Raw genomic sequence first — 16,133 nt, forward strand, 5'->3', positions numbered from 1 at the left:
CCTCGGAGCCATGCCAGGTCTTCCAAAGCTGGGACCACAGAGCACAGCTCCTGCTAACCCAAGAAGCCTGGCACCGGGGGCACTGTCCACACCCTCTGACACTGGGTCTCCAGAACAGGTGCTGGGCACGCTCACATCCACGCCTGGCAACAGCCTCTCCTCCACGTGCTCTAAACACTTCATCCTGTAGACTTTCTCTTTAAGAAACCTGTCCCTGTGCATCAGCTGCCCCAGTCTGCGCAGCTGTGAGAGGTGCCCAGGGAGGAGGGAAGGGGCTCTGGAGCTCCCGCCCGCTGGCCTCTCTCTGGGCCCAGCCCCTCGGCAAGTGGCCACCGAGTCCTAGGAAGCCACTCACCCCAACAGGTCTCGGTATCTTTTTCAAGGGAGGCCATCGTCACGGGACCGTTCAGTTCCAGAAACCTGCAGATCTGTCCATCAGCAGCACATGGCAGGATGGCAGGACTGCAAAACCACCTAGTCTGTCAACTCAAGTACCATCGACGGTAACGATGTTCATTCTAAGTCGCTGTCATAAAAGAAAAGGCCAAGAGGCCGGGGCTACTGCTAACTCAGTAACAAACACCCTACAGCACAAAACGCTGAAAACAACAACTGACCAGCGTCTTCCCTCCCCAAAGGCCTGGCGGCATGCAGGGCCACCAGACCCCTGACCCTCTGCCCTCCCCCACTCCACTCCAGCGGCGGGCTGCCCACTCCCCACTCCCTTTGTCCCCGGCCTCTCCTTCCAGCCCTCTTTGGTAGGCACCTCTCCCCAACCCGTGCCCCGGGAGACAGCCCTCGCTCTCTGGGTCCCCAGTGAGACACCCCTCGGGGCCTCATCCCCCATGACTGAATTAATTCCACTAAATGCCGTGATGCCCAAGTTCTGACCTCATCTGACCTCTCCCCCAGGTTCCTCCCTTTATCCAACTACCTCTGATATTTCCTCCCGAAAACGGCATCGCAAACCTAACGTGTCCAAACGAGCACGTCTGTCCTCACCCTCCACCCACCAGGGGGCGCTCCGCCCACTTCAGTGTCACCACGGCCCCAGCCTCAGTCCTCACGCCTCACCTCAAATCTATCAGTAAGTCCTGTGAGCAGCTCCTCACCTCTCCTCCGGCGCCCTGCCCTCGCCTGGACGCCTGCCCCGACCACCTCACCTCTGCATCCACAGTCCAGACACAAGGTGCTCTCGAAACTCAGCTCAGATTCCACCACCGTCCTGCCTAAAACACGCCAACACCTTCCCAACGCACCTGGAATAAACTCAAACCACAGCACACCTGGATTCGCGGCCGGCCCCACCGTCCCCCCAGGCCATCACCCCCCACCCCCACCCAGGACCTTCTCTCTGACTGGCCTGCAGCCCCTGGCCCTTCCTCCCCCCTGAGCCCAGGTCCCAGGCGGCGGGGCACTGGCTCCCCTATCGCCGTCCAGGCCTCAGGTCGCCTGCCCGGAAGGCCTGTCCACCCAGCTGTGCCTTTTTCAGCCACGGGGTCTCCGTGTGGTGCCTCCCCCCTCACCACACGGAGGCCAAAGGAACGCACTGCGGCTGCCCAGTACCACCATGCACCGCAACAGCAGCGGCCCTGTCCCCCCGGGGACCCCAGGCCGGCCCGGCACCCACAGCAGCCTGGCTCACGGGCTCCGGGCACGCCCGGCACGCGCCAGTGCCCTCAGGCCACCGCCTCCATCGGCTTCTCCATAGACCAAGGGGCTTAACCTCACTTATTCGATGAAATGCAACATAAAACCAGAAGCAATTTCTAAAAGAAGGATTTAGAACGGTATCAATTTCTCAAAAGTTGTATTTGGCCATGTTTCCATGCTCAGCCCAGCAGACACACACACAGTGCACAGAGACAGCCACCCAGGGGTCATTCACAACACACCCGCGGACATTACAGGGTCAGCGGCCTGTCACAGGGTTCCATGGCTGGAGACCCAGGCGGACGAGGGGACCTTCACAGACCGCTGAGGGGCAGGACGAGGGCGGTCACACACGTGCGACCCCGACCCTGATTTTGTGAAAGTCAGAAGTACGGCTGCACCAACACAGGCTGAGATGACTGCCGAAACGTCACCGTCCGGCGAGGAGAGGTGACAAGTGACTGTACTTTCCTCCTCACAGTTTCTTTTCTTTCCAAACTCCCTAAAATGAATAAAACTAATTTTATAATCAAGAAAAAAAACAGGTGGGAAAAAGTCAGCTTCAAGAGACTAATAATTTCTATAACACTTACAGCTAATTTTAAAAAATCTATCTAGAACGGTTTCCCTTTGTACCCTTCAAATAGCTGTCGTGATACTTAAGATGCTACCACTTTGCAGTATTTTTACAAGATCACACAGGCACGAGGAGGGTCTGTGTTAGGTGCTACGCTCCCCAACACCCGCATCCATCTGCACAAACCTCACGGAGCCGCAGCTCCTCTGTGAAAGACGTTAAAAGTTAAGAGCTCCTTCAAACACCTCCCCCGCGCCCTCGTTTGCGCACTTCAGCAGCAGGTGTAAGAGCTGCAGAGCTGCCTCCTCTCCCTCCCACCGGCGGTGCTGAGACAGCCATCTGCGCCTCAGACCGCTGACCCCCCGAAACAAGTCACCTCGGAGCTACAGAACCTTCTCACCACTTGCCCCTAAGTTCTAAAATCTGACACTCAATTCGATACTGTCATAAAAAACTGTTGTGTTAGGACTTCCCCAACCTCTGGAGCTGGAATACATTCAGAAATACATTCAGAAATACATTCTTAGCCCTGTAGGACGCAAGTCCCCAGGGCCAGCACAGAGATCCCACACCCCTCCCCTTCACCTGGTCACACGCCTCCCGCCTTCCCAGTTTGGGGCTCAAGACCAGCATGCATGCCCTTCCCCCCCGGGCCACGTGGAGGGGCGAGGCAGAGAGATCCCACCGAGATGCCCGCCTGCGGACAGAGAACCGGAGGCCAGCTGGGCTTCACAGGCCCGCAGAGCCGCCGGGGCGCCCCGGGCAGCCAAGGAGGAAGCCAGGGCAGCGGGGGCAACATCCGCACACTTTTCAAATTGGGGACAGTTTTTATATTCCCTTGTTTTCTGAAGGTTTAATTCAGTGTAGCTGTACAAGGATCCATAAAAATCAAAATTTCCATTCAAGGCGTTCACAGCCCTCCGCTAGAAATATGAAGCTTCTAGTTTCCCACATAACTTTCCAGCGCCCGACCTCCTTCACGGGGTGGGGGGAGCAGCTACTCTAGGCAGGAAGCGCGGGAGCCAGCGAGGCCGCGCCCGCCATGCCAGGACGCCAGCCACCAGGCCCAGCAGCACGCGGCGGGCACCGGCGGGTGCCCGGCGCCCAGGACGAAGGGTCCTGCTGCCAACAGCTCCCCCTCTGTCATTTTCTTAATTCACCTGTCCTGTGCTGTCAAAGGCTCGATTAAACAAAAGGCTGTCGACCTCCAGCCTAAGCCACGTTCTAGAGGTGAGAGCCCTGAAAAGTGCCTGTTTCCAGGACAATGAAGGACATCGGACACCCCTGCTCATTACCAACAGGGTGGAAAGTGAAGGTGCTTCTGAGGACTGTGCAAGTTACCCCAAATCTCAGGCAAGCTTCTCCAGAGTCCTCTCAAATCTCTGCTTCAAAATTTTAAAAAACAGTTTTAATTACGTTTTGATCAACTCATATATGACTAGTGATTTATAAAAAGGCTTTTCAAACGCACCACGTAAGATGAGAAACGCTTACGTTTACACACTGACACGACTCTGGCAGCACAGCAGGAACTCCCTCTTTTTATTATGATCTCAAGGTAACAGGCACATGCACCCTGCTGCTCCGTGCCACTGAGTTGCTCCCAACTAGGGCAGGGTCTGAACTGGGTCACTCCTGTTCAGGTCACACACCACTCCTGCGGGCCCAACGCCGACCCGCCGGACGCTCCGGGCAGGTGTTCAAGGGGCAACCCTGACAGCGGGACTGAGAGCCCGGGCCTCCGCCTCCACGGCCAGAGGGCAGGACAGCCCAGGGGCCAAGACACGCCATCCTAACTGCGTCCCTGCGGAGCCCTAACAAATAAGGACCCACCCTGCGTGGAACAGGACTTGGAAAGTGGTCCTTCCAAACTCCAGTAACACTGCCCAATGGCAGGGCCTCCGCTGTCCCTGCGCACGGTAAGTGGTGAGGACAGACTCCCCAGGAGGGTCCAAGGGACCCTCCCGGCTACTGCTAAAATGTGAGGATCGTCAGCTCCAAAACACACCCACACATGCCCGAGACACCACCCCAATCCCTGTCACCCAGACAGCTATGTCCACCTAAAGACAAGAGGAAGCCAGGAGTGAAGCTGGGACCGAGAGCAAGAAAGAGTGACCGATGCTCACCCCTCAAGGGCCTCCCCCCAAGCCGACGTGCTCCGCTCCACAGCACTGCCCGGCGCTGGCTGTGTACAGCTCCCAAAAAGTCCTTTTCCTTTTCTTTTCAAATGCCACTGTCATCCGAGTATGTCAAGAGGAAAACTCAGTGAAGGCCTTTGGCAACCCCATGCCCAGGTGCACTCTCTCTGCAGACAGCGGTGCCCCTTGTCTCCCGTGTCTGCCAGTACATGTTCCCCAGATCTGTGACAAACTCAGCAATTCTCACTTACAGAACCAAGGCAAGCCCCAACACCAGGCTCCCCCGTCACCAAAAACACATCCAATAAGGGTATGGTTTTGAGGGGAATAAAACTGTCCTTTAGACTTGGTTACTTCCACAGCAACCTAATGCTTGAAAGCCAGTGAGAAATGTAATGGAACCGAGACAGCAACAGTGGTGTGCACTGTGCATCCCAGTGCATCTTCATAGCCTCAGCAAGTGGTCCACCCCACCTTCCACCTGGGGAAACTGAGCTCCCAAGGAATCACATTTTCTGTCCCAGGTCAAAACTCAGAGTGTCCTCAAGTAACAAAATGCAGACTCCTAGGAACGTCCCTTGTGCCAAAGCACTTGATGTCAAGTTGGCCACCAGACTTCCCAGTGCCCGTGACTTGGGCCGGGCTCTCTGTGCTTCTCCCCGCCGCCCGGGGTCAGGCCTCCTGGACCTCAGCCCGTCCAAGCAGCACCGTCAGCTGCCCCAGGCTCTCCTTCTCTTTCTCCGCCAACCAATACTTCAATTCACCAAGGGTGGGAATCACTGCCCTAGACCCGTCTTCCCAGAACATCAGCCTCGAGAGTATCCACTCTGAGTCCCCCAGCAAACGTTCCCGAAGCCAAGGTATCCAGGCCGACGATGAGGAAAGACGTCCTATCCTGGAATGAGAGCCTACACTTCGGCCAAACCTCAGAGCCACAGGAGAGCAAATTCTCTGTGAAGGCAGAACAAGAGACAGACGTACACTACTGAGAATGCAAATCTGCCAAAAGATAGCCTTTAGAAATGAGCCTCTCAACTGTAACACCTATCTGAAAAGATCTCTTAAAACCACGTACGTGTGTGCTAATTTTGATGTCATATCACTTTTCGCTTCTTTCAACTATAATCATAATATTACCCTGGTGTTACGACTGCTCTAAGCCGTGCGCAGCTCACCGGCGCTTTCCGGAGGCCCCGGGACCCCGCCTCTGCGGCAACACCTCTCTGAAGACGTGCACGTCGCCATTCCTCACGGTGGGTGACACTGAGGCCCTGGCGCCGTCAACAAGCAAATTAATGACAATAACGCAGATGCCTCTTTACAAGACTCCTGACAAAGAACATCCAGTCTGCTGAAATGGAACTCAACGTGAGCTCATGGTGGGCTGTGAGAGTGAAACAGGCGAGGCCTGAGTGGCCTCGGGGGCTCTGAGACCTCTGCCCCCTATGGCCTACAGGAAGGGAGGGCGCTGGGAGGGACAAATGCACTCCAATTGCCAACAGTCTGTTACTTCACTTGGCACCTATGTGGAGCTTTGAAGCCCTGCTCGCCCCAATCCCTTCCCAAACATTCGTATCAGAGCTGTAACAAGAGTGCCTTCTTAACCAAGCAATAGTTATTTTTATAAGTTATTTCCACCTCCACTTTATACATTTTTGTGATGAAAGACTTCAATGAATAGAAGACATCAAGTAGAATTTAACCATTTCTGATTGATCAACTACATGATGTAATTAGAATATTCATAATCTGTCATTTTAAGGGGGGAGGATATAGCCCAAGTGGGAGAGTGCATGTACGAGGTCCTGAGTTCAATCCCCAGTACCTCCTCTGAAAGACAAAATAAATAAATGAATAAAACCTAATTATTTCTCCCTTCAAAAAAGAAACACATAGTCTGTCATTCTGATCTACAGAATAAACCTGTACTATTTAAAACAAGGTACTTCAGGGGCACTGGTAGTAGTTCTTTGTTTCTGCTGTTATTAAAATGAAGTAATGTAATTAATCAGAGCTCCTAATCGGTAGATTAGCTGTGGGGGGAAGGGGAGCACGAAGAGATAGGTGTGAATCTTTTATTTTCTAGAAAGCATTTGGCCCCTTTAAAGCACAGCTCTCAGCATTTGTCACCCGAGTGTCAACATGAGCTGTTCTCTGCTCTCACGTATACGAGACTAATGCAGAGACTCACGCAAAGACTTGGGAGAACTCATGCAAAAAGTCAGCACTTTGACAATTTTTTTCAAGGAGTCGTTTAGTTGTCACGTGCAGACATCCCTCACCCTGACGTTAGAGCAGGAGAAGAAAGCGAGTCCGGGGTCAATAGTGACAAAGACGCAGAGGTGCCTTTTCTAAACCACGGCTTCCTCCCCCCAGAAGTAAGGTAGCAGGGGCATCGCCTCCGCAAAGGCTCAGAATGAGGGGATCCCAGAAACCCCAGACCCCACACTGGCACCTAGGGGGGCCTCTCCACCACCCCTGCAAGCCAGGCAGGGCCGCCAGCCTCGATGACAAGCTCATACCAGTTTTAAATAACAAAAGTGTGGTGTGGGGAACCGTCCTAGCGGTGAGTAACCGAGTCCTGAGAGGGCACTTGAATAAGTAGATAGAAGTATTTTGACATTTTACATCATGTGCAACAACCACGAATTCCCATTTTCAAACGTTATTAAAGATCAGCCGTATTTTCCACCAAAAGGTCAAAATATGCATAATGAGCAAAACAGAACCTTCAACAAAACATCCTTACAAAACTCAAAAACAAACACGATGTGTTGTGAGGGGCACCCTGCACCTCTCAGGTACTTATCTCACATCACCTCCTCGGAGGGGGAGGGCAGCCGCCACGACCACCCCGAAAACACTTGGCTCGGTTCTTGGCTGTCACCGTCCCTCCTGGTGCCCGTGTAAAAGCAGATCCCTACCAAGCTTCACCACCGCTCCGAACCTCACTTTACTTTGACAGGGAAACCTTCCCTTTTAAGACGCTGAAATCCTTCCAAGGTGACCAATGGCTCTTTTCAGAAAGCACGAGGGGACAAGACACAGGAGGTGCTGTTTCCACTACCCTACCGCCGCTGCCGGGCGGCCACACGGGCACATGTTACTACACAGCAGGGGAGGAGCCCAGCAGAGTCCACGCAGGCGAGGTGGAGGGGATGCAAGGGAAAACAGGGAGCCTCCTGTGCTCGAGTTTCTCTCTGCCTAGGAATCCCAAAACAAAGCAGCGTGACACCCAACGCTGCGAGAGACCTTCCGCTGGCGAACCTGAAGAACCCGAAAGAGCTGCTGAGACGGCAGGAGACAGGAGATGGACGGGGCTCCAGGAGGCTCCCGGTCCTCCCCCACCGACCGTACCTCCCAGAGACCCACTGATGGGAGAGTGCGTGCCCGCCACTGACTTCAGCAGTTCTGGTCAGGGTAACTGGGCGTCCTCTAAGTGAGCACACGGTGTGGAGCGACACCGTGGCCACGGGAAGTGCTGAAACACGACTGCAGAGCAGCCGAGAGGCAGGGCTCCGCCAGGAAGGGTGTGTGCCCCGGGACTCCTCCAGGCTCACCTGGGATCTCTGCCATCCCGGTGTCGGCAGCGAGGCGAAAGCTTTCCATGCAGGCTTGCCCAGCCTCATGGAGGGGGCGTCACTCTGCTAACCTCTCCCAAGAAAGGGGGGGGGGGTCCCTAGCCCACCATCAGGGGACACCAATCACAGCTTAGAATAATAAAAGAGCAGGAAAAGTTCAGCAGAGCGATACAGGCCAGGCGCCTGATCCTAGAAACCAAGAAAGGGAAGTGCCAAGAGTTGGAAGGCCAGGGACCCAGACTGTATAACCCAGTAAGTTGTCCCCGGAGAGCCAGCTGCCACTGCTGTCCGCTGTGGGGGGACAGGGCAGGGGTTCGCAGGGCCAGGAGGGGAGGGGAGGACCCACTCGCTGAACTGTGAGCCCTGGAGGACAAGCTCTGCGCTGCACAGAGGTGAGCTGAGGCCAAACTCTGCGCGGTGTGTAAGAGACCCCACAGCCACACCACACACACACTCAGGCACGCTCACTCGCGCGCTCTCTCACGCACCGGGAACCGTCTCGCGCCTGGGCAGAGGTGCACCTCCGCTCGCGGCAGGCCCGTGCAAGACCCATGACCTCAGCGTCCTGCCAGCCCTACAACTTCCTGGACTCCCGGCAGCACACACCCGCCCAGCAGCGCGGCCACTCACCTGGGGGCAGCTGGAAGTTCTGGATGTTGGTCGGGTTCTGCGGAGGCTGCGGCAGGCGTGGGGCTAGGACCGTGGGCGTCAGCGTGGCCCGGATCCCACCGGTGGTGGCCGAGGGCGTCCTGGGCAGGCTCTGGGTCACCGCGCTGGCCGAGCCTTTGGGTAGCCCGGTGGGGGTGCCGGGGGCCGGTGGCGGGAGACCGGTGGCGGCGGCTGGCAGCGCCCCTTGCATAGTTGGCCCGAGGATCATGCCGGCCCCCGCGCCGGCCGGGCAGCTGGCCGCCAGGGTCTGCGGCGGCGGGGGCGCCGGCTGCAGCGCGGTCTTGGGCGAGTCGGCCTTGGCCACCTGCGCGGGCGCGGCGGCGGGCCCGGGCTGACTGTTGGCGGCGGGCGCCGGGGCGGGCGCGGGCGCGGGGGCCGGGGCGGGCGCGGGGGCGGGTGCGGGGGCGGGCGCGGCGCTGCCCCCGTTCTGCGCGGCCGCCGGGGGTCCGCCCGGGGGGCCGGGCGGCCGGGCCAGGCTGGCGGCGGCGGGCGGCGGCGGCGGCGGGGCGGCAGCGGCGGGTGCGGGGGGCGCTGGGGGCGCGGCGGGCGCGGGGGGCGAGGGGGCGCGGGGCGCGGGCGCGGTGGGGGCGCCAAGGAAGGGCGGCGTCTGGATGACAGTGGCGGCGGCTGGCTTGGGCGGCGGCGGCGCGGGCGCGGGCCCGTTGTGGAGCAGGCTGACAGCAGGTGCGGCGGCGGCGCGGAGCGAGTTCCCCAGCGCGGCGCTCCCATTCAAAGTTTGCGCGGCGCCGGGGCCGCCGGGCGGGCCGTTGCGGGCGGCGGGCTTGGCTGCGGGATCGGGCGCGGGCGCGGCCGCGGCCCCCGGCGCGCAGGCCCCGGCCGCGGCGCCTGGCCCGGCCCCGGCCCCGGCCGCGCCGGCCGCGCCGGCCTCGAGCGCGCTCAGCTTCGCGGCGGACCCTGCGGGGACAAGCGGGCGGCGCGGTGAGGACGCGGGCCCGGCCGGCGGCCGCCCGCGCTCAGGCCGCGCCGCGCTCTACCTGCGGGGGGCGGCTCCGGCGCCGCTGCGGGCGCGCCCTCGGCCGGCACGGCTCCGGCTCCGACATGGTTCCCGAGCGCGCCGGCGGCCGCGGCCCGCGCCTCGGGCGCGCGGGGCGCGAGGTGGTGGTGGTGGGCCGCGCTGGCCGCCAGCTGCGACTCGAGCGAGCCCACCAGGTCGCTCACCACTTTCTCGTCCACCTCGCTGTTGAAGAAGACCTCGTCCAGCAGATCCGAGCCCGCCGCCATCTTTCCTCCTCGGCCCGCCGCCGCCGCCGCTCGGCCGGCGCTGGGCGGGGAGGAGGCTCCGCGCGGGCGGGCGGGCGGGCGGGCGGCCGCGGGGGCGGGCGGGGGGCGGCGCGCGCCGGGCGGGGCGGGGGCGGCGGCCGGGCGGGGGGCGCGGGCGGCCGGGCGGGGGGGGAGGGCGCGGCGGTGAGGTGCGCATGCGCGGCGGCGCGCCCGCCCCCGCCCGCCGCCCGGCGAGTCGCCATTGGCCGCGGTGCCCCCCCGCCCGTCCGCCCGGAGTCCCGCGATTGGCCGCGGCGCGCACTTAAAAGACGCGTCCAATGGCTGCGAGCCGCAGAGGCTGGGGCGCGGGCGGGCGGCCGGGTTTGGCGGGCAAGTGGGCAGCGGGCGGTGGGCTCGGTTGTTTTCGGGCTGGCGAGGTTCAGGGTCCGGGCCGCCGGGTGGGTCTGAGGCCGACAGCCGGGAGAGCGAGACGGTTGGGGACAGCGGTGGGGGCGGCGATGGTGACTCGTTCTTTGTCTCCGTTGCTCCAAAATGGCTGCGGCCGGAGCTGACCGGAGGGCCGGGCGGGCGAGGGAGCGGGGACACTGTGCTCCCGGGGCCCGACGCCCGTTAGCGCAGCTGCCGCCGCCGCCTGCGGAGTCCCGGCGCGCCGGGAGGGCGCAGGCTGAGGCTGGGGTCCGGGATAGAGAGGCGGCCCGGGCGCCGGCGCCATTACTGCCTTGCGGACGCGGGCCTCAGAGCTCGGCGCACCGGGTGGGGCGGGCGGGGGCCTGCCCTCCGGCCCGACTCCCCGGTCGGTCCGAGAGCCGGCGTCTCGCGCAGTCAGTGCCGTTGCTTGGGGGGCGGGGGCGGGGGAGGTCGGCGCCCGAGGCCACCCGAAGCCTCGCCGGGGTGACTCACTCCATCCGGCTGCTCGGCCCCGAGACACTTGTGTCTGTAAATTACTGGGTGAGGCGGCCGAGGCGGCCGCGCCGGCCGGGACCAGCAGCCCCCGTAGGGAGCCCTCCAGCCCGGAGCTCCTTCTCGGTGCCTGAGTCCCCGTTCTGTCCTTTCGACGAAGTAAGTTATCTAAAACAGCCCTACGAGCACCTTCTCTATAGAAATTGTTCTGGTAAAGTTCTCTTCTTGTGCGTTTTCTGTTTGGTTTTTTTTTTTTCCACCAAAAGAAGGCATTCTGGGATCTCCCTAGGGGAGAGAAATGCCCGCGGCCCCAGCCTCGCCGGCTGCGCGGGACCGCAGGTCGGGCTCCAGCTGCAGGGGCAGCGCCGCGGGCGCGCAGACCTCAGCACAATGAGAGGAGCCGCTGACACGTAACTGGTCTTTCCCAGCCGCCTCAACAAAAGAGCCGCCGGCCCCGCAGGCCCATCTCAGCGGGGCGGGTGCTAGACAACGAGCGTGGGGATTGGAGCCCGGAAAGCGGCCTCTCCGGGGGATAGTGACGGGGGAAACCCTACAAAGAAAGAACCGGAATTTCGCACCTGAATTTTAGGCTCCGAAAAGCAGGGAAGGGGTGGGACAAGCCTGGGGTGGGGGACCGTGAATCCGGGGCGCTTTGAGCCCAGCGTGGGCGGACGGTCTGGTTTTCCAACAAGAGCAGAAATGTGGATTTACTCGTAAAATCTCATAATTTTCAAATATTGACGGTCAACTAGAAAATGTTAAAGTAGGCCAACCAAAGCTTCAGCAGGCACTTCAGCCCCGTGTGCGCTCTCCGCAGTGGGAAACCGAGGCGCATGCCGTAGCCTACACCCTCGAAACACTCGGATTGGAGTCGGGGGTGGAAGAGCTAGGCGCCGCGCTACAAGGAGGATCCCTGGATGCGGCGAGACAGTGAAGCCCAGATTCTGAGGCCCGAGCAAGGGCGGGGAGACAGCGGGGGAGGGGTCCCCGCAGGTCCGCCCCGGTAGTTGCGGGTATCTTCCGTAAACGGAGCTGGTCGTGCGCCTCCGGCCACTCCCGCTTCCCTGCGGAGCGGTGGCCTCCGGCGTCTCTGAAGTCCTGCCAGAACCCCTCCAACCGCGTGTGTGTACCCCGCCCCAGCCTCCCCGGGCTGGGTTCAGCCTGCGTCCTTGAGTGCGCGCCGCTGTCGCCTCCCCTCTGCGCCAGGCCTCCCGCATTGGTGCTGACATCACCCCCAGAGTCCTCCGGGGCACCCTCCAGTCCTGCAGGAAGTGTGGGAGGTGAAGAGACTGTCCCCCACCTCCTCCGCCCCAGATCCCCTTCCGGGGAGGGGTGCGCTCCCCGGGAAAATGGGAGCTGCAGACGGCTCAGACAGCTCTCCGGAGCACTGCCCACCTTGAGAGTTGGGGTCGGGCGGAAGCCACACGGCTCCTCCCCTCCTGGTGGGGGATGGGGAGATGCTGCCGAACTGTTAACCTCCGTCACACTGGGGACTTGGGGCATTTTCTTCGAGTATCTCTGTGGTTTTACTTGTTTCCACAAGCAGCTATGACTCCTGTAGCTTAAAACAAAAATCCCACCTAGCATAAAAAGAAAAAGGGACTGAAAATGAGTGTAAATATAAACACCAGCTTTAAACAAGGGAAAATGTTTGCTGTTAAGTGAAAATGACGGAACCCAGAAACCTCACCACCTACAGCAAAAATGCAGAGTCGTGAGCAAAACGGCAGCTTCCCAGGCCGGCAGCTCTGGGGGACTTTCAGGTTTATTAAGCAGTGTACTGTCCTTTCAATAAAACAGAAAGCAGCAGACACTCTCCCTTAAATATAAGAATAAACACAACCATGAATCAATAGTTGCAGTGTTGCTCTGGCCGCGGGAAAGATAACGCAGTGTTTGTTCTATTCCCTGTGCTTTTGTTGTCTGCCTGAAATACTACATCATAAAAAAAAAAAAAAAAATACGTGCAGCTAGACGGCAGCTGGTGGCCCAGCCCTGTTCCAGAGCCTTGTTCACCTGAGTGGCTTCCAGCTGGCAGCACTCAGCGCTGCAGACGCAGCCCAACGTGCCCCTGGTCAAGAGTGGACCCACATCCGAGGGGCAGGCTCATGAACACGTAACTGATGGCAGAGGCAGGGGCATTCATTTCATAGGGCCAGCATGACATTATCACAGACTTGGGGGCTTGAAACAACAGAAACTTACTTTCACAGTTCTGGAAACCAGAAGTCCAAAATCCAGGTGTCCACAGGGTCACACTCCCTCCAGAGACCCTAGGGGAGGACCCTTCCTGCCTCTTCCAGCTCTGGTGGCCCCATCATTCTTGGCTTGCATCGCTCCAGGCTCTACCTCTATAGTCATGTGGCCTTCTCCCTGTGTGTCTCGGTGTCCTTTCATCTTATGAGGATGCCTGTTGTTGGATTTAGGGCTTACCCTAAATCCAAAATTATTTCATCTTAAGATCCTTAACTAATTACAGGGGCAAAGACCTTATTTCCAAAAAATGTCACATATGAGGTTCTAGGTGGACCTGAATTTCTGGGGTGGGGGGGGGCACCATTCAACCCAATATACCAGATGACCAGTTTGTTCACTTATGGAGAAACTTCGGCCTCACCAAGAAAGTGACAATGCACTAATCTGCTTGGGTGGCCGCCGTTAGTAACCAAACTGATGCGTCAAGCACCCCCTCCACACCAGGCTGAGCCTATGTTGCAGACAAGGGAACTGAAGCTTGGGAAGGTTAAGTCGTTAGCCCAAGGTCTCTTTCCAGGTGGGGACAGAAACCCAAGACTCAGACCCTGAAGCTGCTCCGTCCAGGCTGCCGTGGCTGACCAACCCGTCCATCCACACAGCCTATCAAACACCACTGGTTAGATGTCCAGTCAATTACGGTCACAGTCAGCCCTGCTTCCTCTCTGCAGCTGGCCCAGATCTCCTGGATGGGGGCTGTCTGCAAACTCTTGAATGACTCATTTACAACTGTTTCTGGGCTGACTCCCACAGATAGCTAACTGTAGCCATTGTGGATGGATTTTACCAGTTCAACTCAGAGAGGAGTTTGTTTCATAGTTCAGGTGGGAACTTCACTCTCCCAAAATCACTGAACAGGTCACCCTGCCCCACCCCCGGCCTGGCAAAGTGCAAGAAATAGACTTACCATGAAGTGAGAGGGGCCTGGTGGCATCTCAAGTCCTCCTTTTACCTGGAAAGGTGAGACACTGCCAGGCTCCACTTTCTAAAGATGGGCACATCTGGTGGCTTCTTAGAATTGCTTGTTGCTTGGGTTAATTCCTAACATGACATATCGCTCGTTCAGCTCAAATGCTTGTTTTATAAAGGCCAAGCCCTGATTCTGGAAGACCTACCTTTTTGAAAATCTTTAGCTTCACTGAGGGGAGCTCTGGGACCTGCACCAAACAGTAGGTTTTACCATTGGTAAAGTTCATTTAGTAAGCATCCATTGTTTGGATAGGATATATGAAGCTATTAGGCACTGACCATTAAATGTAAAATTTTAAACTTTTCAGCAACATGGACAGAACTAGAGATTATCATTTTAAGTGAAGTAAGGCAGAGAAAGACAAGTATTGTATGATACCACTTGTATGTGGAATCTAAAAAAGTGACAGAAATGAACTTATTTACAAAACAGAAACAACCTCACAGATATGTCGTTACCTAAAGGGAAAGAGGTGGAGGGATAAACTAGGAGTTTGGGATTAACATGTACACACTACTGTATATAAATAGATAAACAAGAACCTAGTGTACAGCCCAGGGAACTATACTCAATATCTTGTAATAACCTATAATAGAAAAGAATCTGAAGAAGAATAGATATGTGTATGTATGTATAACTGAATCACTTTGCTGTCCACCTGAAACAAACACATTGTAAATCAACTGTACTTCAGTAAGAAACAAATTTTAATTAAACTTTTAAAATGATACTGTTTGGTTTTTTGATACTCTTACAAGAGCATCAAAAAACCAAATACCTTGATATAAAACTAACAAGAAAGATCTCAAGACCTATAGATACTACATTGAGAAACATGATTGAGAAAAAAAAAAAACAGAAAAAATAAATATGTGGAGGGACATACCAAGGTAAAGAATTGGAAGATTCTATACTATAAAAGTGTCATTTCTCCCCAGCATAACCTACAGATTCAATGAAAATGGATTTTAAGATCCCAGCAGGGTTTTTTCACAAGCTCAGCTTCCATTTCCAATATGGTAAACTCCTAAAAAAATAAAAATTAGAAATTAAATTAAAAAAAACTCCTACTGAACCAGCCTCCCACGGGCAGCTCCCGCCATGAACTCTGGACAAAATACAAAACAACACTTACGTGGAGTCACCAGAGTGAGCACAGGCAGACGCCAAAGAGGAGTCAACACTTGGAAGAAAGGAACACCTGGGTGAGCTGCCTGTTTTCACGGCTTCTAGCCGAAGGGAAGGCCATGCCTGTTCAGGGCAGATAAGCACCAACAAAATACCTGCAGTGCTTCTGGCCCGAAGAACTAGGAAGTGGAGCTGGGGCAGTGACATCCTCTGGAAAATGGTGGGGCATCCCAAAAAGGAAGGAGTGAGAGAAGAGGAGACCCAAATTGGTTTTGATCTGGGCTTAAATCTCCAGGTGACACTGGAACACAGGCGTAGGGCAGGCTCCAAGCATCTTGGTTAAGAATAAAAGAACTGAGTTGAGATCTGAGCTGCTGTACAAGGAACAGTGTTTGCAGTCTGAGCCCCACTAAGTCATCTGCTAACACCAACACAGAAATAATGAAGCCAACACTCTTTGAGTTAATAGAAGAGAATCCAAAGTCACCACAAAATTATACAATACCCAGGACACAACCCAAAATTACTAAGTGTACAAACCAAAGGAGAATGTTAACCATTCCCTAAATAAATAAATAAATGAAAGTAACGGCAGTTGACCCCTGATATGACCCAGATGATGGAATCAGCAAACAAGGGTTTTAAAGTAACTATTATAATCACTTCTGTAAAGAATAGGCTTTTAACAAGTGAAAAGATTTTTTAAAAATCACACCAGAGAAGTAGAAAATATATTTTTAAAAAAGAAATTCTAGAACCAAAAATTTAAAAATCATTAACTGAATGGGCCAACAGGAGGACAGAATGACAGAGGAAAAACATCAGTGAACTTGAAAGTATATTAATAGAATTATTCAATCTGAAAAGGGAAGAGCAGGGAATAAATAAAAAGAACATAAGGGATTTCTGGAACAGTATCAAAATGACTACATTTGTGTAATCAAAATCACAAAAAAAGGAGGAAAGGAAGAATAGGGCAAGAAAGAGTATTTGAAGAAATAGTTTCTGTAATTTTCTGT

At 56.3% G+C, this 16,133-nt stretch overlaps 1 protein-coding gene across 1 annotated transcript in view; it reads right to left on the reverse strand.

Moving 5' to 3' along the window:
* TAF4 (TATA-box binding protein associated factor 4) overlaps window positions 1-9,863 on the reverse strand; it is a 62,678-nt gene extending 52,815 nt beyond the window's left edge. Inside the window, 2 exon segments of the mRNA XM_032461486.1 lie at window positions 8,583-9,567; window positions 9,570-9,863. Coding sequence (XP_032317377.1) covers window positions 8,583-9,567; window positions 9,570-9,863 — 1,279 coding nt within the window.
* Between the last annotated feature and the right edge of the window lie 6,270 nt (window positions 9,864-16,133).

Source organism: Camelus ferus, chromosome 19 (assembly GCF_009834535.1).
Source record: "Camelus ferus isolate YT-003-E chromosome 19, BCGSAC_Cfer_1.0, whole genome shotgun sequence".
Taxonomy (NCBI): Eukaryota; Metazoa; Chordata; class Mammalia; order Artiodactyla; family Camelidae; genus Camelus; species Camelus ferus.